The sequence below is a fragment of the Phyllosticta capitalensis genome (genome assembly GCF_038381095.1).
Source record: "Phyllosticta capitalensis strain CBS 128856 chromosome Unknown BKA78scaffold_3, whole genome shotgun sequence".
Lineage (NCBI taxonomy): Eukaryota > Fungi > Ascomycota > Dothideomycetes > Botryosphaeriales > Phyllostictaceae > Phyllosticta > Phyllosticta capitalensis.
This window is the reverse complement of record NW_027117441.1, coordinates 1,095,163-1,117,732: the sequence shown is the minus strand read 5'-3', so window position 1 is coordinate 1,117,732 and position 22,570 is coordinate 1,095,163. Positions and strand designations below refer to the sequence as shown.

Sequence of the window (22,570 nt, the reverse complement as noted above, 5' to 3'; positions counted from 1 at the left end):
ATGGCGGCCACGCCGGCGGCCTGTGACCAAGTCGAGCGCGAGCGCGCGTGAAGCCATCGTGAGCGCCAACGTGCCTCCTCCGCCACAATCTGGCAGTCGACTGCAAGCGCGCGTGGAGTCGTCGTGCATACGTGACGAGCACGACGCGCCGGCTACGTCGTCTCTTGCACCGCCGCCGAGCAACGTGCGTGATGCGTAGCTACCCCTGATTCGCCCCCTTGATCGTGACGGGCGACGTGCCTGCTACGTCGCTCACCCCCTGGCGTGCGAGAGTCTGTTCTCGTGAAAGCGGCCTGATTCGCGCGTTCGGCGCACGATGGCTCCTCGGAATACGTATATTATGATGCCAAGGTGCGTTCATCGTCGGCTTTCTCTTCATCACATCAATCGATTCCGATTCCGATCTCCGACTACGACCTCACTTTTCCGAATCTCTATACGAATCTCCGACGACCTTCTTGAAATCTTTCTCGAATCTTCCCGAAATCTTCTCTCGATCTCCTCTTTCCAAATCTTCTCTCGACCCCCTTCCCGAATTTTCCCACCATGACCTCGACCTCTTCCTCGTCCCTCGCCAACTTCGATCCCTCGGAATGGGACGTTCTTCGAGCGCATCCCCAATTGGCCCACGTGCCGCACCGCTCCGGAATCGAGGCGCTGGCGTTTTCGGTGGCCGCGCAGGTCCCGGGTGGAAGATGGGTGGCGAACAGGTGGCTGGAGGAATTGATTGCGGAGAGGTTTGATGAGCAGGATTTGGCCCGGGTGGCTGCGCGCCAGAATCTGTCGCTCGTCGTCTGCAGCGAGAGATCTCACGGCGCGTGGGCGTTCACGACTTATCCCGCCCGAGACCCGCTCACTTATCACCACTCCGTTCCGACCCGCCGCCCAGTCCAAGTCTTGGTGAAGCGTGTGTCCGCCGGCTTCCGAGCGATGAGGAGGAAGAGTTGGAAGATGGGCGATTGGGACCCGCTTCCGCTGTTTGGCTGCCGGGTCGACGACGTCCAAAAGCGAGCGTTCCGGGAGCGTTCGTCGCTCGAGCGATTGAATCTCTCGTCTACGGTCTCCGACGACCACCGGCGTCGTCGTCGCCACAGCGATCCCTTGGAAGACGTCGCCAACGACTACCGCCGCCGCCGCGTCGACCCGCAGACTTTCGCCTGCTCGAGCGACGAGGTCCGGCCGCTGATTCCGCACTGGCGCGCCGACGTGCGCGCGGGGAGTTATCGACCGCTCCAGAGCTGGGCGTTCCACTGGTTTGGATTCTTGTCGATGTTGACGCCTGAGGAGCGCGAGCGGCCTTTCGAGGCGACGGTCGACGGACTGGATCGGCTTGCGTACTGGGAACGGTGGGATTCTGGGTACCGGCGGCACATTTCGATCGACGACGCTGTCGAGTTTCCAGGTTCTTTGCATTACGGCGAATGAGTGGAGTTCGGGGCGTGATGTGCGGAGGAAAGGGAGTTGAAATTGAATGATGTGTCGGTAGATTTCTTGGATTTTGCGGATGATTTCGAGGTGCGGTTAGTGGAGGAACTGGTTTTGGACTTGGTGATCGGTTTCGGGGCTTCTGGTGTTTGGATTTGGTATTCTTCTTCCTTTTTTGAGATAGAGATGATTGAAGAAAGAATGCGACTCTTTTTCTCTTTCCTTGGAAAATTGTTTGAAAATGACGCTACGCTGCGTGACGCGACTGAAGCCTCCGTGTGTTGTTCTGTCTGATGCGCTTGAGGCCTCCTGTCCCTACTTCGCTCGGCGACAAGCGAGGACTCTCGACGGGTGCCTACCTTGGGGTTTTCCCAGGTGACTTTCCTCTGCGGAGTGAATCTCAAGAAAGCCTCGCTCTTCCTTCGAGCTTCCCTCTGGGGCTGCTTCTTAATGAAGCCATGTCGATGCACCGCCTCCGCAAGCCGGCATCCCATTTCGAGAGAACGGCAAGAGCAGAGCTGCGTATCACGCCATTATCACACCAGCACCAGTACAAACCCAAGAACTACCCATAGGTAGACGGCGTGTGTCTGTGCCGGGGGCAGTTTGCTTTCCCAAATGGAGGGCTGGGACTGCTGGAAAAGGGAGTCGCAGTGGCTCCTTCACAAAGCTGGACCTGCTCACTGCCAGTCCTCCGCTTCCCGAATGCCTCAGTCCAGTACTTTTTCTTTCCTCACAAGCACACACGCGGCCCATCGGCTCTGCCACGCTGGATGCCCCTCACCAAAGAGGGCAGCAGCGCACCAGGCCCTCCCAAGAGCCATGGCCTGCCGCAGTCCTCCACTTCTGACATATCTCTCCTTCATCCTCCTCTCCTCTCCTCTCATCTTGTTTTGTCCTACCATTTCCACCACGACTGTACACCATCAACTCAAGGCTTGTCGTATTCTACAATCGACCGCCCTTCTTCATCATGTCTTTCATCTCTGTACCCTTCTATTGACGGATGTCGTCAAAATCTCTCTGTGGCACAACAACAGCCGCGGAACGCAGGGCATGCAAGGCTTCCTGTCGAGACACTTTTGTTCTGCGCTTTGGGATGGAAGTCCATCGTCGGTAACTCCAACCCTTCAGACTATTGCAGGTGACTAACCGCTGCATAGGCAGTACCTCTCAAGCCCTGCCTCCAGGTCTACCTCCTGCCGACCGGACCGGCAATACGGCTTCCTTGCCCCAACCTCTGCATCGTCTGCTCGTCGCGCTTCGCCCACCGTCTGCCCTGCCTCAAAGCCCCGGCCTATGAGGTTCAACTGCTCGGCCCTTCCTGTTCCCGAAAAACCCTCTCCTGGATCTGCCCTCCCTCGGAAGTCCTGCCTGCGCGTCCGCCTTGCTGTCGCGCCTTCTACTCCCGCTCCTGCCGCATCTACTCCTGCGCCTGCCCCTATTCCTGCTACCAAGCCCGCGCCTGGCTCCCTTGCGCGCTATGGTCTCAAGGCACCTTCTGTACGGGCCTTTGAGAACTTCGAAGCTTGGGACATGGCTAGCGAACGCCTTAAAGTTCTTAATGGCGACTCTGAGGGTGCCCCAGTGTCAAAGTCTCTGTTGCCGCGGCTCCTCAAGGAGCATTCGATACGGGCGACGAAAGCGCACAAGGAGATTTCGGACGTAGATGTTGAAGGACGCGACGAGCCTTCCGTTGACGTAGAAGCTGGTCGCGAGTTGGCGCAATGGTATGGGACAAATTATGACGTCCCAGCTCCTAAGACCGTTTCTCACGTCACGGTCGCGGTGCCGAGGTCCGTCCAGGTGGTATGGGATTCTCGCATTCGACAAACCTGGCACTACCGCCTCCGCGACGAGCCCGCTGTGGTTGGACCTGTTTTCCTTTTCTCTTCCCGCAATCGAGTGGACCTCGCGTCTGTGGGCCTCGATGACCTTCTTTCCCTTTCCTGTCTGCCTTTCACATAACGGTCGCTGCTCCGACGTCCGTCCGGATGGTTTGAGATTCTCGGATTCGGCAAACCAGGCAATACCAAATCATTTCATGGCGACCCCGATGGCGCACCAGTATCCAAGTCCCTGTTGCCGCGGATGCTTCCCAAGATCCTATCGTCGAAAGACAGCTGATGCGGCAATCTGGAACGAAGTAAGATTTCACTGTCGCCGAGACATCGCATATCTCGACTTCCGCATGCTCACTGTGACAGTTACCGCTACCACTTCTACCCGCCGGCGTGCAAATCTTGGTCACTCGGAAGCCATGGACTACGACCACGTCTCGGTAACTTCTTACCTGTTCGAATCCTCAAGTCCTGGCTCCGCGTTCGCCTTGAGGTTGCACCGAGAACCGCGACAATTTCCAAGCCCGCGCCTGCCTCGCTCGCGCGAATCGGCGATTCTGGATTGAAGCCTCCATCCTCGGCGGTCGATTGCAGCCCTGTAGTCTCGGACCTCCAAAAAGGGGATACGTCGAGTGGAGCTCCTCACGGGCAAAAACCGCGAATCAAAATTGGGTTGGATTCCCTTCCTCTCTGGTCCTTTCCTGGCCGTTGCTTCCCTTCGGCCTTGCCTCTCAAGTCGTGCCTCCGCGTTCGCCTTCAGGCTGCGCCGAGGACCGCGCCAACCTCAAAGGCCGCGCCAGCCTCGCTCGCGCGCTTCCGCGGTTCTGGCCTGAAGGCTCCCTCGGCGGCGGTCGAGCGCGGTCCCCGAGTCTCGGGCAAGAAGCTGGCGAAGCGTAGAGTCGAGCTTCTCATGGGAGTAGACCGTGAGTCGAGACTGGACTGGTCTCTGCCGCGGATTCTTGAGGAGCACTCGAGGCAGGTCCGGAAGGCGCATTCCATGATCGCCTTCGTAGTTGTAGAGGACGAGCCCGAGCTGTCCGTTAACGTAGACCACGGTCGCGAGCTGGCGCGACAATTCGGGACAAAGTATGATGTCCCAGCTCCGTTGACGATGGCGCATGTTACGGTGGCTGCGCCCAAGGCAGCCAGGGTCCACTGGGATCCTGCAGTCATGAAGAGGCCTTTCTTCAAAGTCAACAGGCCCTACCTGGCTGGCCCTCCTCTGCGCTCCTCTTCTTGCTCTTGGATGGATTCCGATATGTGGTTGATCTCCTCTCCTCTCGCCAAAGTCTCGATGTCCCAGCTCCTGCGATCATGGCGCACGTTATGGTGGCTCCACCCAAGGCTGTCCGGGTCCAGTGGGATCCAGTGGTCCTCAAGAGGCCTTTTTGCAATTTCAACAGGCCCTCAAAAGTCGGCCCTCCTCTGCTCTCCTCTTCTCGCTCTTGAGTGGATCCGCGGTATGCAAGACAAGAAGAGCTTGGACATTGTTCAAGCTTTGTTCAACAAACCGATCACTGTGGAAGACCGACTCACGTACGGTCAAGTATTGGATGCATCTCCCGCAGTTACGACGGCTCTCGCCAAAGCCCTGGTGCGTCCGTCTCGGAAGCAGCTGGGCAAGATGCCAGCTGGACCGATGCCAACAGGCTCGCAATCTGCAAACATTGTCGAACTCACGTCAGAACCTCCAGTGGTCGAGGCAAAACACTTTTCTTTTGAACAAGTCATGTCCCTGCCGCTGAAGGAAGTGCCCGCCCGTGGTCATGTCAGCAACTTTTACACTCTTGCCATTGTGCGAACGCACATCAAGGACGGGGTCACCTTGGTCAAACAACCGGCCTTCTTGATGCGCCGCGTGCTCCTGGGTGGAGGAGCTGAGGGAAACCTCATCAATCGACGTCTCGTGGCTGCCTTGGGCGTGGCTCCGATGCGGATTGGTCGTGTGGTCATGAAGATGGCCCTTGGCGAGCGCAATTACGTCGACTCAACGGTCAGCCTGGTGCTCAGCTTCATCCTTGGTCTCTTCCTCTTTTGAGTTTCGACTTCCCGTCCTCTTCAGTCTCCTCCGACGGACTCGAACTCTCGAACCTAGTCTCTGTCTTTCAACTCTCCCGGCCTCGTTCAGTCGGTTTCTTCATCCTCCACATCAATAATAGTCACGATGTCGTCCTCGCTTGCTGCCTCTTCCCTTCCTTCCTCTTCCCGATCGCGCGCGCTGTCACGCGCTGCAACTGCCGAAACGGCTGCCTCTCTCGAGCGTCGCGCTCTGCCCGGCGACTCCTCTGCACCTCGGCCGGGTCCCATGCGGTTCAACCTCCCGGCTTACGACTGCTCCTGCCCCTTCGGTCGCTCCCTCTTCCTCTTCTGCCCCGGTGGTTTCTACCCCTGTTTCCCTGGTGGTTTCTGCCCCTGTTCCTGCACCGGTGGTCTCTTTCCGCTCCTCTCCTCCGGTTTCCGCTGCCCCTTGTTCTGCTCCTGCCCGGGTGTCTCCTCAAGCACCCCTGAAGTCCTGTCTCCGGGTGCGCCTCGCGGCTGCCCCGAAGCCCTCCAAGCCAGCGCCACGATCCCTCGCGCGGTTTGGATACTTGAGGACTCCGGTAGACCTCGGCGACGAGGAACTCAAGGTGTCGTGGTGCGGCGAAATGTCGGCTCAGCGGCTCAAAGTGCTCCAGGGCAAGTCTAAAGACAAGTCCCTCTTGCCCCGGTTGCGCAAGGAGCATGCGAGACGTGCGGCCGCAGCCCACTCCAAGGTAGCGCTTGTGGATGTTCACGGTCGCGAGCTGGCGCGATAATTCGGCACCAAATACAATGTCCCAGCTCCCACGACCGTTGTTGTGCACGTCACGGTGGCTGTACCAAAGGATGCCCGGGTCCAATGGGATCCCGAAGTCCAGCGAGTCAAATTCTTCGACCTCAACGACAAGCCCACAGAGGTCGCAACCGCTGCGATTTGCCCATCTACCGCTTGAGCGGACCCTGGTGCCTGCAGGCCTCAACCCTCTCTCCTCTTCCTGTCTGCTTAATAGGATCCCGAAGTCCAGCGGATCAAATTCTTCGATCTTGACGACAAGCCTACAGAGGTCGCAACCGCTGCGATTTGCCAATCTACCGCTTGAGCGGACCCTGGTGCCTGCAGGCCTCAACCGTCTCTCCTCTTCCCGTCTGCTCCCTCTCCCATCTTCCTTGCGCACTGTTGGATAGAACATCACGGATAAAGCGGTGGAGAGCGTCAAAGCCCAGTCTCAGTTGGCCGTCGATGTGGAGCTTGGTCACGACTCGCGAGATGAAGCTGTGGAAACCGTGCGATTCTTGACTTTGCATCGGCTACTGTTCTGAAATGGAATGGGACAGTCCTGGATACCTGTTAATATTTCAGTAGTACACACAGAATTGACAGTTGTCTCTCTCATCTCCCCATTCCAGTGATGATGGCGGCCAAGCACCTTGCTGTCTGTCTGGGCGCACATGTGGTGATGAGTCCCTTTTGTTCCAGTCAGGCCAGGCACGTTCGGGACTGAACGCCATGATCCCAGCTGACACGACAATGCGGGTGAAATATGATGTCTCGACTTGTGGCGAGAAATGCGCAGCAGTCGGTGTCGTTGCAGTTGGGCCGCGACAAGTGCCTAAGCGAAGCTAGCCGAAACTCGGTATGCCGAGCGCACAGATCAGAACCACTGTCGTGTCACTACTTCAAGGCGACTATCCGTGAAGTGATGAAGAGTTTCTACCAGCTTGATAGTATACATACTTGCTTACCTGAGCGCAGTTCAATTGGAAGAGAAGAAATGGAGAGAAACCCTGAAAGTCTGGTTGTGCATCTGCATCAAACCTCCTTATTCGTACGCATTAGAGTCAGTCCTGCTCCTAACGCCGACTCCCGCTGTGCACTTTGTGTGCAGATTCAAAAGCTCAACCCCTCAGCACCGAAAATGCAATGCAACTCGTCCAAGTCCCATCCGAACTTGATCCAGTCGGTGTTCCCATTTAACCTACGCCACACCTCCAGACTGTGAACCGCATTCTGCTGCGAAACGTCCGGAAAATCCACGGCATGGAAACGGCAGTCGACCTTCCTTAATGATTCGCCCTGGCCACTTCAAGCTCTTTGGCGACGATTTCATCAATCAGGTCTCTTCTTCTCAGCCTGTTGTGCCCGATGATGAGGTATGAGCTACCCACATCTCTCAGTTCGGCGGTTGAAAGCGTCTGCAAGTAAAACTTGCGATTTTGCTTTGCGAAATTGATGAAGTCTGACGGGGAGTGAACATGCAGGCGCTCGCCGACAACAGCGAAGTCGTGACCGCCATCGCTGTGAACGTCCCAGATCGCCACCTTCTTTCCGCTTTCCGAGCGTCTGTCAAGCTCCATGCTCGGCTGTCCAAACCGCTTCTGTGCCGCTGTGTGGATAGATGCCCCCACTAGTGTGTCCAGCCTCGTGGCTAACATACCCCTGATGCTGGTCAAGTACTGGTATCGCAGCACTTGGATGATTGCGGCCATGGCTTCGATTACACGATCCATGCCGTAGTCTACCTCCGTCTGCAGGATCAATTGGTTCTCTCCGACTGCGTCGAGCGAGACCATGCGTTGGATGAGACTAACCACATGTCCTTTTTCATCCATACTGTATTTTTTGGCGGCACGATCAATCTCTGTCTCTGTTGATTCATCTTCTAGGAGAGACTTTGCGACGACGTCGAGGCACTCTTCAACGATGGAGGCCATGTCGGGGACCCGTCCGCACTTGTGACCCGGGGTCCACAAGAAGTCATCGCGGAACTCTCGCCAAACCGCTGCAAAGAAGCGCGTCCCAAGAAGCTTCGACCAGAGTTCTTCTTCAGAACCCAGACAGAATAGGTGCAGCGGCTTGCGAAACTCCCTCGGGCAATCGGCGTTGTTGGTGAAGGGAAAGGTTGTGTCATCGGCGAGTGTCGAGAAGCGGGCCGTACCGGTTGCTTCGGCATTCCAGTTGAGGGTGAAGGTTAACATCTCAGGTGTCGGATGCTCGCTGAGCTCGGCGATGTAAGCCCAGGTGATGATCGTCTCATTGAGTTCTCCGGCAGCTTCCCTCTCCTTCTGCATCTCTTCTTGGACCTCGCGTACAGCCGCGATGCCTTCAGGATGCGCCGTGCGCCAGAGAGGATAGGCAGGTGGGTCATCTTTGAGATTGGTGGTGCAAGAGTATGAGAAAAATGTGTACACCCACTCGTCGAGGTCGACTTGAGCAATGCCCTCTGCGGCGCAATCAATCCATAGATTCGTGAGGTAAGCCGTGGTGTATGCGAATGCCTTCAAGGGGATGCCCTCGAGGCCCTTGTAGACCAAGCGGTACCGTGCAAAAAGGCTCTCAGTGGACTCTGTAGATCAGTTAGAATCATCCATGGTGTATTTGGCAAAGCACATACCCATATTTACCGGTTGATGAGAGGATGGAAGAGTAGAAAGTGGCAGAGGTTGGAGTTGTTGAGGTAGAAGGACGTTGGCGCCGCTGTGTTGGTATGATGATGTGTGCCTTATAGATCGATGATCTGGTCGGGAGTCGCTCAGCTCGAGGTCTGTCTGGATCCAATCGCGAAGATGGTCACTCAACGAGACGCGACGACTGGTCGTAGTTGATCGAGATTGGAAAGCGCGCCAGTAGCAGTGAGCTCAGACGTCCTGTGGATTTGGAATCCGCAGATCTTGGAGTCGACTCGGGTCAGCTCATGCGTAGGGAAACCGGGTCGGGCTTTGAGTTGATTGCAGGTCAGAGGAGTTGAAGTGGAAGAGGCGTGGTGACTGAAGGACACCAAGTCCAACAGGATCTGTGCGGGCCTCGAATTTTGTGTTTTAACACTTCTGAAGCAAGTGTGTTCGCAGTGCGCCTGCCTCATTCTTCCAGAGGCATGTAAAAGAAAGGTTTACAGCGGCACATCAATCTCATCTTTTCAAATTTTGCTTTTGGCTTCGAGACTGCACAACATGACAGCTTATATGTCAATATCTGGCGAAAGGCCTTCAAAGAGTAGACTTTCTTGATCTCATTAGGTCCACAAGCACTCCTTGAGAAAAGGAGAACTTCGGCTCGGACAGCACTGCAGACAGCGCTGAACAATAAAAATTTCTTGCAGTTAGACTGACCAAATGCAGAGCATTCTCCCAGCGCTATTTGATAGTACTGCTCAAACAATAGGGGTCTGTGGGAAAGACAGGCTGATATAGAGTGGGCCACGAAGGAAACCGCAAAACAATATCTGTTAGTACTTGGCCGTTCTATTCACTATGCGAGCTGGATTTGTACGCAGCAAGGTCTGTGGAGTCTTAATTATGTTTCTATCAAAAATTACCAAACCATCCGTTTTAAGTTCAAGCAACTGATGGCAACACGCGTCAAACTCTTCGTATCTGAGCTCCTTCTGGACTTGATTTGCATCTTAGAAGACAATTGACTGGAGGTTTGTTTTGTGAGTATCAGTTATCATAAGCAACTTGAATGTCAAACGCCAATGTCAGATTGAAGCAGTAAAGAAGGGCAACCCAAGTTGAGGGCGTGAGAATGATGCATTAGGTACAAATCAAGCGTACAAATGAGTGCAGGTTGAAGTGGCACGCCTCTTACAGCCACTGGCGAGGGAAGGTACATTTGCAGTGCAGCAGGAAACGGGGGAGTGAAACACAAAAAAGAGAAAAGACTTTCTATACTGCATGCCAGCTTCACGAGAGCAACAGCGTAGTTGAAGAGAGGAGTGCAGAAACAGAATGAGAGGAAAGAATGCAGTCCCAGTCAAAAGAGACAGATCGAAACCCATGACAAACCTTCCATGGACATCTCACAAACCAAAGAAACAACACAGGAAGGGTAAATATAAGAACTACAAGGGGGCAAACAAAAGAAGCAACAACAAAAATGGGAATGAAAAAGCATAACCTGGCCATTCCAACACCACGAGGAATTCCAACACAAGCGAAGTCAGCAAAAGATCCCCTTACTGCCGCTCCAGCACCGACACTCGGGCCCAGCAGCCATCAACTGCAACTTGAACTACTCAGCTATTCGAACACAAGTGAAGCATAAGGACGCACAAACAACTAAGTCGACCAAGCCGCCTTCCAACCATTGCCAAAGTTTGCAAAAGCCATGTATTGGTTGCAAAAATGTTAGCTTTGCATCGGAACAGGAAAGCAAAGAGGACTCACACTTTTCAGGGGTAGACTGGACCACCATCCTCCTCACCATTATCAATACCCGCGTCTACCAGCCAATCGACTGCAAATGTCAGCTTTATGTTTCCCAGGATACAGAAATGAAGGTAAAATGAAGAGAACGCACAGCAAGCCGTGTCGATCGGGCCGCCGTTCCTCCACCTCATGTGCAACGTTGGCAAATTCCGGACGCGAGTTGTGGAATAGTTAGTTTTGCAGTCAGAACAAGGAAGGGGCAATGGGGGACTTACGTTGCTTTGGGGTCGATTGGACCACCATCCTCCACGCCGTTGCCAAACTCGTGCTGACCAGCCGTCAAACACCTACAAATCGCCCGAACAAAGCCGACCAAACCGCCCTCCAAGCACTCCTCGAACCCCACACCTGCAAGCCCGGCCATTGACTGCAGCTCCGTCAGAAACCAAAACGCAACCCGTCACCCTTTTCCTCCAATCTTTCACCAATCCTCTCCCAAACTGGCCCTCAACCAAATCCTCCGCCAAACCTCGCCAACACCAGCCCTTGACCACGCAGACCGCTCGCTCCGACCTGTCGCCAACGTTTGCAAATACCAGTCGTGAGTTGTGGAAATGTCAGCTTTGAAACTGAAGCAGGGAAACAGAGGGGACTTACGCTTTTTTCAGAAGTTGGCCAGACACCCATCCTCCACCAGCCCTCGACCCAAGTAAACCCGTCCCATCGAATCCTTCCCGTCAGCCGCCAAAACCAGCCTTCCACCGAGTGACCACCCCTTCCGACCCTGTACCGACACTCGCAAAACCCAGCCCTCCGATCCGTTGCCAACGTTTGCAGATACCTGCCGTGAGTTGTTAAACTGTTAGCTTTGTGACTGAAGTAGGGGAAAAGTGTGGACTTACGCTTTTTTCAGGAGTGTACCAAGCACCCATCCTCCACCAGCCCTCGAACGACTCCTATCCATCCCCTACCAACACTCGCGAAACCCAGCCCCCAACCAAGTCGCCCATCCCTCCGATCCGTCGCCAACGCAGGTAGATACCGTAAGAGCCGTGAGTTGTGAGTTGTGAAATCGTTAGCTTTGCTACTGAAGCAGGGGCAAAGGGGGAACTTACGCTTTTTTCATAAGTGTACCAAACATCCATCCTCCACCCTGGACCGAACCACCATCCGAGCGCTCCATCACCGACCCTCCCAACTACCAGCCGTCGACTGCAAGGCATTAGCTTTGTACGCGGAATAGAAGACGGAGACAACTCACATCCAACAAAACCAACCGAGCCGCCCTCCGAGCGCTCCATCACCGACACTCGCAACTACCAGCCGTCGACTGCAAACACGTTAGTCCTGTGCGCAGAAAAGAAGAAGGAGATTGACTCACGCCCAAAAAAGCCAACCGAGCCGCCCTCCGAGCGCTCCATCACCAACACTCGCAACCACCATCCAAAACCGCCCAAACCGACCCGGAATCGAACCGAAGCAAGAGAACCGAACGCCGAAAAGAAGAAAACCGAAAACCGAAAAGAGAAGAGGAAACCGACACCGCCCCGAGTACGACACCCAGCTCCCACGAGCCTTTTTTAGCCACCACGATTACACCGTTTTAGAGTTTTTTTGGCAGGGACATGTCCACCCAGAGGTCCCTTGATTAGAACCGACGACCAAGCGTTTTAGAGGAATGGCCGCCGGGGGAGAGAGAGGAGAGAGAGCACGTTCGGCGAGGGTCGACGAATTCCTGGATCGGCCTGCCAACCGATTGAGGGTTGCCGGAATCGACGACGACGTCCTGAACGGTGCAAAGGAGGAAGAGGAGAAGAGAGGGCACGGTCGAGATGAAGAACGACCGAAGGAAGAGGATGGCGAGAGAAGACTTGTCCACCCAGAGGTCTTCGACAAAGAAGGCCGAGAGGAAGGACGACCGAAGGAAGAGGATGGCGAGAGAAGACTTGTCCACCAAGAGGTCTTCGACAAAGAAGGCCGAGAGGAAGGACGACCGAAGGAAGAGGATGGCGAGAGAAGACTTGTCCACCAAGAGGTCTTCGAAAAAGAGGGCCGAGAGGAAAGACGACCGAAGGAGGAGGATGGCGAGAGGAAGGCTTGTCCTGTGCAGAGGCCTTTTCACAAAGAAGAGGGTCGAGGGGAAGGTCGCCCAGGGGAGGAAGATGACGAGAGGGAGGCTTGTCCTATGCAGAGGCCTTTCACAAAGAGGAGGGTCGAGGGGAAGGTCGCCCAGGGGAGGAACATGACGAGGGTGAGGCTTGTCCTATGCAGAGGCCTTTCACAAAGAGGAGGGTCGAGGGGAAGGTCGCCCAGGGGAGGAAGATGACGAGAGGGAGGCTTGTCCTATGCAGAGGCCTTTCACAAAGAGGAGGGTCGAGGGGAAGGTCGCCCAGGGGAGGAACATGACGAGGGTGAGGCTTGTCCAATGCAGTGGCCTGTCACAGAGGAGGTCGAGAGGGAGATCGACCAAGGGGAGCACGTTTGGCGAGGGTCGAATGAGTCCTGGGATCGGTCTGCCAACCGATTGGGGATTGCCAGGCTCAACGACGAGGTTCCAGAACGAGGCTCGAACAAGAGGGTCGGGATGAAGAAAGACCGCAGGGCGATGAGAAGAGGGAGAGACAGAGGAGAACAGGAAGAAGGGAGAGGGAAGGAGACAGGAAGAGGAGGGAGCAAGGAGCACCAGGGTTCACTCAGGTGCTAGATGGGCGAAGCAAAGCGGGACCGACCACTGTGGGCTCGTCCTCGAGGTCAAAGACTTTGACCCGCTGAACTTCAGGATCCCATCGGACCCGGATACCCTTGGGTTCCGCCACTGTGACGTGCACAACGGTCTTTGGAGCTGGGACGTCGTACTTGACGCCAAATTGTCGGGCCAGCTCCCGACCGTGCTTCGCGTCTACAGAGGGCTCGTAGACGTCCCTCGCGACCTCTACAAACGAGACAGTGGTGTGGGCAAGGGACGCACGCCTCGACTGCTCCTTACGCAACCGCGACAAGAGGGACTTGTCTTCAGACTGGCCGCGGAGGACTACGAGCCGCTTGCCAGCCATGCCGGCATCGTCCAACTTCTCGAACTCCTTGTCACCGAAGTCGACACGAGGAGTCATCAGGGCTCCGAACCGCGCAAGAGAACGAGGCGCGGGCTTGGAGAGGGCGGCGGGCTTCGGGTCAGCAGCAAGGCGCACCCGCAGGCATGACTTCAGGGGTGCCTTAGGAAACACCCGGGCAGGAGCAGGGCAGGAGGGAGGGACAGAGACAGAAACCACCGGGGCAGGAGCGACCGGGGCAGGAGAAGGAGGGAGAGCGACCGAAGAGGCAGGGACAACCGGGGCGGATGGCTTGGCAGTGGCCGCCGGTCGGGGAGAGGGCCTGCCGGCCACCTTGGGCTTGGGTGGCTCGAAGGCCGGGAGGTTGAACCGCATGGGACGCGGCCGGGGTGCAGAGGGAACGCCGGGCGAAGCACGACGCGCGAGAGAGGCTGCGGTTGGGGCAGTCGCGTTGGACTTGCCGTTCCGGTCGGCGCGTGGCAGCGCGCGCGATCGGGAAGAAGAAGGAAGGGGAGAAGGAGAAGCAGCAACCGAGGTCGAGAACGACATCGTGACTATTTTCGATGTCAATATTGAATCTGCTGTTAGAAGATGCCATTTTGAGATGAAAAAGTGATGAAATTGTCTACATGCGCGTGCTGGAGATGGGGTGAACAGAGGGTGCAGTGTCACTCATCAAACCCACCAGAGGACGCGTGAAGAAGCGTACTCGAGGAGGGTCGGTGAGAGGGAGGAATGGCGAGCGGATGGGAGCAGATGGAAGCAGAGAAGAGCAGAGCAGAGCAGCAAGATGGAGCGTTCGAAGGCTGGCAGGCAATCGAGACGCGGGTTGAGCAGCGCGGTTGAGAACAGACGGGACGCGTTGGAGGCTTGCGGGCGGGCTCTGGAGATGACCTTCTTAGGTTCTGGGGGAGCCGTCGAAGCGTATATATAGAGGGTATTCTGACTAATGGGGCGCTATGATAGATTGGGATAGCGGCTCTAAACGCGCTCGACGCGTCGCGTAGAAGTGGTACGCTGGAGGCGATGGCCGACTTGAGCCCGGTGGCCGAAGGGATAGACCTGAGCGTCTGATTGGCGACATGCGTGCGATCGAAGAGCAGGTGACAGCAAACAAGACGAACGCAATCGTAAACATGCTGCAGATGTTGTAGATTTTGCCGCAGAGGTTGAACAAGATCTGCCATGGTGTTTTGTGGGAAGTCGGTTTGATATCAATTTTCGCAATGTGTGGCTGCCTTGTGGTGCCGGTATAGCTCTTTCCACGATTGCTCTGGGACGCAACACAAAGCTTTCTTAATGCTTCTTGATCATTCGAGAGTTGTAAAGACCTTTGCGAAAGAGTTGAACAATGAAATGGGTGAAAGACTTCTTATGTTTCTTGTTGCTTTGGAAGAGGAAAGGACTAAGGAAAGGAGACAAGTTGACAGAATAGAAAAAGAATCAATCCACAACAAGAAAACAACGTAGGCTTATTCCTTTTAGGGCTTAAGTTCTGAAAAGGAATTGATGCCAGACTTATGAATGTTGCAGCAATTGCAGGTAGGTCTGGAGAAGCAGTTTGGTTGTTTTCTGCACTGTGTCAGCAAATGTAGCTCCAGAACTGGACACCAAACACCAATTCCACCAGGAGATGATGATTGGTACCATCGGACATCCTGAGAATAATCCAGCTTCATCGAGAAGGAAATAGCCGTCCGTCATTGTGATTGTGTGGGTTGGAGCTTCGGCACCTGCTCACAGGGGCTCTTGGCGACCGGTCGCTGCCCCGACAGCCCGCTGGCAAAGTCCGACGAGGCCTACGGTTTTGCGACCGTAGGCGGCCACAACACCACCTCATGGACCAAAATCGAGGACTCATCAACATCACGACAAGAGAAGAGTCTTGCGGTACGTTGATTCAAAGTTTAGATGGATTCGCTAAGCATACTAGTTTCGGAAAAGATATGCACCTGAGACGCCACAGCTGATCGTTTCCCTGCTGGTCTAGACCGGCTGCATCGAACAACGCCTTCAGCGAACTCTATTCCAACATCCTTGATCCCTTCCTTCTATCAAAGACACCTGTACATCTGCTCCATCAATCTTTACAATACCCTCGCCGCCGATCGCGCTCGATGCGTCCCTCGACCGATATACACTCACCGTTGCACCCGCCCGTGTCCATTCCTCAAGCCTGCCGGGACGCTCGAATCCACTACACGAGAACAATGTCGCCAACTTCTATCGTTTTCTCCTTGCCTACGAACCAGCGGATCTACCCATCAGACGTCTCTTGAGAGGACACTCATGAGAGGAAACACACCGGACGACAGTAGGTCCCTTTGTGCCACAACACCAGCACGTCTAGGCATTGCCGTCCTTCGCCGCAGACACCGACTTCGTCCACTCGACCATGTTGTCAGGAGTTACGGCGATCGAACTCTGCTGTTGAAGAGATTTTGTCTTGGACAAAGGTGCCGACAAGTCCTTGTGCTCGACTTGCCAAAGCGACTTCACGCTCTTCCCACCCGGTGCTGTCTCAACCTAAGTAGGACGGACTTGACTTTCGCTATGGGATCACGAGTTCCCGTCCCGTCCCGTTATCCTTCGACGCCACCTAGTCCCACAAGATCACGAAGTGGGCGGCAAAGGGGGCAGTTGGATTCGCGCAACAAGAGCGAGATCGACACAGGCTTCATACTATTTGCAAAGGTAAGCACAAGGAAAATTCATGCTTCAAGTATGATGCTATCTGTGTAAAAATAAGTGCATTCCGTGCCATTGCTACACTCATCAGCCGACCCTCGACTCTACATCCGGGGGTCCAAAACTTCAGGCGCACAACACTTTTCCCTGGACGCTTAAAGCCGGCTAGCTGCCCTCGTCGCGCCGGCGAAGGTGCGTTGCTGTGGAGATTGGGACGCGTATCGGACGTGTGGAGCACGCTTGTCCCTTTTCGGAACCTCGTCTTGGCTTTCCGACTGTGTCTGTCACTCCAGAACGATGATTAAGGTGCATTATGCTATTATTCCTTGGATAAAGGTGATGGCTAGATTCGAAGGTGTCACTTTAATATGATTCTTATGCATTTTGGCGTCTCGACCATTGTGTTGTGATTTTATGATTTTTTGACGACTTTGCTAAAGCTGTGTCTACATATTTAGTAGAAAAAATTCTGAGGACCTGTTTTACATGAACCAGCTCCAGAAGTGCAAAATCCTCCTCAATAAAAAGCAAACTTTGATTCAGAAAGTCTTTGATTTATGGAAGTGAAATTATAGCCTTCTCACTGCTGCATGCAGCAAGTCTCACTCATTTTTCATGAATCCAGAAGCTTCACCAACACAGGAAAGAGCACTCAGATTGCCCTCATCACAAACTCAACTAACCGCCTCCTCCAATCCAGTGCAAGTCTGCAAATCCCAAATCAGACTGGACTTGCAAAATTTCACCAGGAAATCAACTCAGTACTTCGCTCCTTCCTCATGCTGCAACAGCCAAACCTGCTCCCACCGCTCGCTCAGACCAACCAACCAACCAACCAACCTCCTGCCCGCACACCGACTCCGTCGATTTCCATCTCACAAATCTATCCGTCTCATCAAGGCCAAGACGAGAAAATCATCTCTCTTCGCACCACCGAGGCCATCGCCAAAGCCAGCCCCTGAATCGCATCTCCCACCTCTGTCGCATCGAACACTTGCCGAACGCCATAGCCTCCCCGTCAAGCTCTTTGCTGGAGCGAAGGGCGCGGATGCTTCGAATGCCTTTCAGCGATACTTCGTTTGCGCGTCGACATGCCGTTGAGGAGGTTGCGATCGCAGTCAGGGGGCAGAAGGTCAACTCGACCAGGGCGACTCTGGGGCATTTCTGCGAGCGTGCAAAGATAAGCCTCGAGGGAACAAAAATGCGGACTACGAATGCACGAGCCTGTCCGCACAGGTTTAGCTGCGATTTGGGATAGCAGATCGAGACAAGTAGCGCACGGTAGGCTCAGACAGAAAAGGGGAGGAGTGCGATGTCAAGCTTGCAGCAGTCAACAACGAGAGAGAGAGCGTCGCATCTATTCATCAAACGACCAGACAAAATCTACCATTCCACCGTCCAAGCCGACCGGAACCACCACTACCACGCGCGACCGCGGAACCAGGGAATCACAAAATCAAGCCGCGCCACGCACCCACCACTGCTACCACGCATCTGCCGCATTCTACAAGCAATCTATATACTGGCTCTCCTGGGCGCCATGGTCCTGCGCAGCCTCTTCTCCTTCTCGCCCTCCTCGGCCAAGCCCAGCGTGCCCTCCTCGCGCAGCCTCGCCAAAAACTCCTTGCCATACTTGTACCCAACGTCGTAAATCTCGTCAAACTTGGCAAAATCGAGCGTGCCGTACGCGTCGATGGGCGGGCGCATGTAGCGACAGCCCTTCATCGTCTTGGCCTTTTCGAGCGCGTCGACCGAGCTCACGTAGGCCAGGCGGGCCTGGATGTCGGAGAGGGTGGGCGGGTTGGGGTGCGCGGAAAAGGGGTTCCAGCGGTTGAAGAGGGCCCAGAAGCCCGAGAGGCTGTCGCCGAATTGCTGCGGCGTGTCGTCGTCGAGGCTGCCGACGTCGATGGCGAAGATGATGTCGGCGCCTAGGCTCTTCATGTGCGAGACTGTCAGGTTGTCGACGTAGCCACCGTCGACGAGCATCGACCCTTCGTCGCAGAGCGGTGGAAGCAGGCCTGCCAGCGTCATCGACGCCCGGACGTACCGCCACACGTATCCCGAGTTGTGGATCTCGGAGCGTGACCGCGAAATGTTGGTCGTGTTGCAGTAGAATTCCAGCCAAAAGTCTTCGATCTGGCTGTTGCCAAACGTCTTGAAGATTCCGCGGTTGAATTCGTGACCGGTGGTGTACGAGGCGCTGTTGAGCTTGGTCAATTTGTTTGTCTTGAATTTGAGGCTGGTGAGCACTTACGAGGGATACGTCAGATCCAGGGCGAACCGCCACATACTCCCCATCCGCCCCGCAAACTTCTTCGCCCTGCCGTACATTGGCACGACATCTGCGTCCCAAGCATACAGCGCTCCGATAAAGCTGCCGATACTTGTGCCTCCGACAATGTCGATCGGGATACCTGTCTCTTCCAACGCCCGGATGATACCGACGTGTGCGATACCCCTTGCGCCACCGCCACCCAACACGAGCCCCACACTCTTTCCGCACAATCGTCGCGCAAGTCGATGGAAATCACCCTTGAATGGTGTTTCGGCAGAATAAAGGGGTGTTTGGCGCATACGCTTGGAAGTGTACTTTTGAATCTCTGCTTGCAAGACTTGGACTCTATGTTTCAGGGCAGTTCCGAAGCGTCGATGCGTTGGATGCACCGGCTCAGGCGCTGTGCGGAACGCCATTTGAATGTGATGGTGGCTACCATTGATCCACATTCGGTTGCGAAGCCACTTGCGCGTGAGACCAGGTGGGCAGTACCGCTCAGAGTGCAAAAGTACGAGCTCCTTCCTTGCTGTTGTCTTGGTTGTGAGCAGGAAACGCTCGTACTCGCCAATGGCCGGGGAACTTTCCGCAAGCCCGACAATGAGGATACAGTCGGCCTGGCTGATGCAGGTTTGCGTCCAGGGCGACTTGACGTTGGTGTCTGCCACGTACAGTACCATGCTGTATTTTTCCTCGAGATCGGCAAGGTACTGAGAGAGCTTGAGCTTGCCCATGCGACTGAAAGCATGCCTGCCCAGATGGTTGAGAATAGCTGCTTGGTTGAGGGTCGTTACTCTGTTCGGCAGACCGATTTGCTGTAGGGCGTTGACAAGTCGACCTGCAAAGTCGACGACAGGAATTCCCGTCGTGACTGGCAAAATGGCCACCGTACGTAGATTAGTCGTTGAAGACACGTTTGTTTTCAATCCAGCGGTCCGTTCGGCTGCTTGTTCGTGCAGCGGGTCTTCCATGAGCTTGCGCATCCGACTGGCAATGATTTTCGATATCTTGATCGTGATACCCGGGTGCTCCAAGGCAAGACTGTTGAACAAAGTCTTCGGAAACTTGGCCACCTCTGTGTCACGGATGGCATGGAGCGACGCAGGCCGGGTAGATTCAGTCAAGACCTCCAGCTCACCAACACTGTCACCCTGACCGTATTCTCCAATCACAGTCATGCCCTTGTCTTCTGTTTCCTTGATGGCGCGTAATCGACCATTGAGAACAATGTAAATCGAGTCGCTCTCGTCGCCTTGATTATAAATGATTTGCCCTGCGTGGACCTGTACCCATTCAAGGGCAAAGTCTATGTGCAGAATCAAGCGAGGGAGAAGACTTGTAAGCCGCTTGGCCATGGTCAGGAGAACGACGGGATATCTGTCAACGATCCGTTCAATGGAAGCACGCGGCAAGAAACCAACGTAGACGTCCGTTTTTGCAGTGACATCGACGAACGAGCGATAAGAGGACACAGTCCCAAGATAGCCAGCCAAGCCACCGGGTTTTGTCAGGAACAAACTCTTTCGTGACTGCTTTTTCTTTTTGTGGTCAGGGTGCTTCCCTGGACCAGAGCCAATCGATGACCCTGTCGTCGTCTTGTGTAGCGTTGAACCAAAGAAGTCAGAAGAATTCACTCCAGCTCCGGTGTCATGAGGAAAGGTGCCGAGTATGTCATCGTTATTCTCTCCCTCGACAGGCATGCCTACGTCTAGGAAACCATCAATGACGTAGTATAGTCCGGGGTTGCGCTCGCCTTGTTCCACGAGCACAGAGCCCTGAGGGAAGAAGACGATCTCAACATCGTTGACCAGCTCTTCATGGATGCTGCGCGAGTCTCGCACACTCATTGACGAAAGCGGCACTGACGCAGCAGACTCCGAGTCGCCATCTGCAGATGCCTCGTAAGGATCAATGAAGCCAAACGCGTTGCTGAACGTAGCCCTTTGTCTCTTAGAGTCGAATGATACGAGGCGAGGGGATTGCTCAACCGAGTCCGCCTTCATGATTGGATTTTTCGTGTTGGTCAGCCCTATCGCCTTGAGCATGCACTCAAGGACAGATTCACGAAAAATGGTGTCCTCGTCGAGCGATTCCTGACGCTGAAGCGGCATGCGGCCTGGAGGAATGACAAAGGGGTTGATTTCACCGCCAGTCAGGGGCGTTTGTATATGCTTACGCCCGGGAATCGGAGATGATCCGGAAGGCTGAGATGTGGTCATAGGAGTCATCCCATGTCGACTGGTCCTACCAGACGACGGGTTCGTCAAAAGATCACCTTGCGAAGGGTCAGTAGAATCTCACACAGTTGAACTGAACGACGTACCAGCGCTCACGCCTTGTCGATCAGATTCTTGCGGACTCATAGTAGCACTCCTCCGCACGATTTCCGGTGTTGAGGCCAAGCCTGTCGATGGACGTGGCTGAGGGCGGGATGACGCAAGAACGTCCTTTCTCAAACCACTGCTTGACCTCCGTCGACGAACAGCTCCTGGATTATGAAGAGCGATACCATTTGTCCATTCCCCGTCTCCTATACGCTGGCGTTCCTACAAGAGTCAGCATGATACATATCGACCAGAAGAGCAACCTACCCTTGCAAACTTTTCCTTCAATCTTTGGAGAGCAGCATCACGCAAGAATCCTGGCAAGTCATATGTAGTGTACTTGTTCATGAGTCTCTCGGTCCGGAGAACTTCACTGGTCAGCCCCAAATAGGTGTGGCCTGTCGAGAGAGTCACGCGTTGAAGCCTTGTCAAAATGACTTGCACAATATGCGCAGTTGCTCTTGGATACAGGCGCGTCAAGCGTTTGAAAGCGCTGGCCGGAATGACGGCAATTGTGGTATCAACCGTAGCTCTTGCGACAATGTCCGGATGAGCCGACTTGAGTTTCCTTGTGCGAGAATCAGACGTCGTCCTCTTGTGCTTCAAAGGTTCTTCCCCGTCCGGATTTGTGTCAAGTGACAGAGACGGAATCCTAGGAAGGCGGCCGCCCGCGGTCGGACTGGCAATGGAAGACGCACGCGCGTGTTTGTAGTCTGCTCTCGGTGACATGTGTGGGCTTGGGTGACCCGATTGCGGAGTACTGGTTCCAGTTGCATCATGAGGAAAGCCTGGCGGCTGAAAGGATGTACCACCGGCGGTGGTTGGCACAGAGTCTATTCCACTGTCTTCATCATGGCGCAGTTTTACATCTTCGGTGAAAAGCGAAAGTATCGAGAAGAGAGAGGACATGGGGGCTCCGTTCTTAACCTCGGTGAGCAACTGGTAGCCCTGCTGGTGTCCCTGTCCTTTGCCGTCGTCTTCGTCTGAGCTTTCAGACCCGAGTCCCGAGTCCACCGATGCGTCTTCACGGTTTGATTTGACAAAGATTTGCACCAAGCCATCCACGACCAGGCAGAAGCCCTTTTCTTCTTCTAGCAATAGTGTCTCTCCTGCAATCAATTTCCGTGTTTGCATCGTTCTCGTCAACTCGTGGAAGACAGGTCGCTCGAGGTAACCAAACACCTTGATGGCGCTGAGGAATTCATCCAAGTAATTTGACAGCCCACGCTTGGAGTCTCCTTCTTGTGTATCCGGAAAGACTTCTACGTGGGGCTCTTCGCGCTGCGGCTCGGGAGGCAAGCGGGTGTACATGTTCAAGAAGCGATAGCGAACGATCCAGCTGACGGTGGAGCCGAATGCGAGGAATATCATGACCCTGAGTAGAGGAGTTAGAAGCAAAGATCACTGGACAAAGCAAATGTGCGTCTCACAAGGTCGTAGCGTTCATCGTCACAGTTAGACTCATGGAAGCCACGGTGAAGATCCATGTTGGCAAAGTGATGGTGCCAAAAGTGATGATCCAGAAGAGCAAGCCCGGAATGACTTTAAGAATGGCCAAAATGAGGCGGCCGACGAGTCCAAGGCTGGTCGAGGAGTTCTGAGCTTCGGCAAGAGCATTAGTTGCAGCTGCGCTGGTCTGCGCCGCGAGGGCAGACCAGTCTGTTGAGGCATTCATGGCCGAGACTTCGCTCATGATGGGCCAAGATGCAGTCGGTGGATGTGCATCAGCTGGGTTATGAAGCCTATAAAAGAAGAGGCATGACGGTCAGAATTTGGTGGGTTTGAGGGTCTCTTCCTTGGTCCTTC

At 54.8% G+C, this 22,570-nt stretch overlaps 6 protein-coding genes across 6 annotated transcripts; 2 read left to right on the top strand and 4 right to left on the bottom strand.

Moving 5' to 3' along the window:
- Window positions 1–257: 257 nt before the first annotated feature.
- Window positions 258–1,565, bottom strand: BKA78DRAFT_96377 (uncharacterized protein). The gene has a single exon (XM_066894052.1). It carries the CDS (start codon window positions 1,411–1,413, stop codon window positions 379–381), a length of 1,035 nt encoding a protein of 344 aa, XP_066746405.1. The 5' UTR covers window positions 1,414–1,565; the 3' UTR covers window positions 258–378.
- Window positions 1,566–2,085: 520 nt separating this feature from the next.
- Window positions 2,086–3,490, top strand: BKA78DRAFT_96369 (uncharacterized protein). The gene is made up of 2 exons (XM_066894051.1): window positions 2,086–2,537; window positions 2,589–3,490. The coding sequence occupies exons 1-2, from the start codon at window positions 2,131–2,133 to the stop codon at window positions 3,391–3,393; spliced, it is 1,212 nt and encodes a 403-aa protein (XP_066746404.1). The 5' UTR covers window positions 2,086–2,130; the 3' UTR covers window positions 3,394–3,490.
- A 3,856-nt stretch (window positions 3,491–7,346) lies between these two features.
- Window positions 7,347–10,080, bottom strand: BKA78DRAFT_350886 (uncharacterized protein; the record flags this gene model as incomplete). The annotated part of the gene is made up of 2 exons (XM_066891060.1): window positions 7,347–8,629; window positions 10,068–10,080. 2 exons carry the CDS (start codon window positions 10,078–10,080, stop codon window positions 7,347–7,349), a joined length of 1,296 nt encoding a protein of 431 aa, XP_066746403.1.
- Window positions 10,081–13,123: 3,043 nt separating this feature from the next.
- Window positions 13,124–14,029, bottom strand: BKA78DRAFT_293566 (uncharacterized protein; the record flags this gene model as incomplete). The annotated part of the gene is made up of 1 exon (XM_066886236.1): window positions 13,124–14,029. One exon carries the CDS (start codon window positions 14,027–14,029, stop codon window positions 13,124–13,126), a length of 906 nt encoding a protein of 301 aa, XP_066746402.1.
- A 1,296-nt stretch (window positions 14,030–15,325) lies between these two features.
- Window positions 15,326–16,592, top strand: BKA78DRAFT_308638 (uncharacterized protein). Its single transcript, XM_066887959.1, has 2 exons — window positions 15,326–15,370; window positions 15,414–16,592. Exon 2 carries the CDS (start codon window positions 15,770–15,772, stop codon window positions 16,220–16,222), a length of 453 nt encoding a protein of 150 aa, XP_066746401.1. The 5' UTR covers window positions 15,326–15,370; window positions 15,414–15,769; the 3' UTR covers window positions 16,223–16,592.
- A 1,091-nt stretch (window positions 16,593–17,683) lies between these two features.
- Window positions 17,684–22,439, bottom strand: BKA78DRAFT_247936 (lysophospholipase NTE1; the record flags this gene model as incomplete). The annotated part of the gene is made up of 5 exons (XM_066884337.1): window positions 17,684–18,368; window positions 18,423–20,715; window positions 20,764–20,986; window positions 21,032–22,139; window positions 22,195–22,439. 5 exons carry the CDS (start codon window positions 22,437–22,439, stop codon window positions 17,684–17,686), a joined length of 4,554 nt encoding a protein of 1,517 aa, XP_066746400.1.
- Between the last annotated feature and the right edge of the window lie 131 nt (window positions 22,440–22,570).

Coding starts and splice junctions, on each gene's coding strand:
- BKA78DRAFT_96369 (XM_066894051.1), top strand. CDS start 2,131: ATGCCTCAGTCCAGTACTTTTTCTTTCCTCACAAGCACACACGCGGCC. Junction 2,538..2,588: donor CTTTGGGATGGAAGTCCATC/GTCGGTAACTCC, acceptor ACCGCTGCATAG/GCAGTACCTCTCAAGCCCTG.
- BKA78DRAFT_308638 (XM_066887959.1), top strand. CDS start 15,770: ATGAGAGGAAACACACCGGACGACAGTAGGTCCCTTTGTGCCACAACA.
- BKA78DRAFT_96377 (XM_066894052.1), bottom strand. CDS start 1,413: ATGCAAAGAACCTGGAAACTCGACAGCGTCGTCGATCGAAATGTGCCG.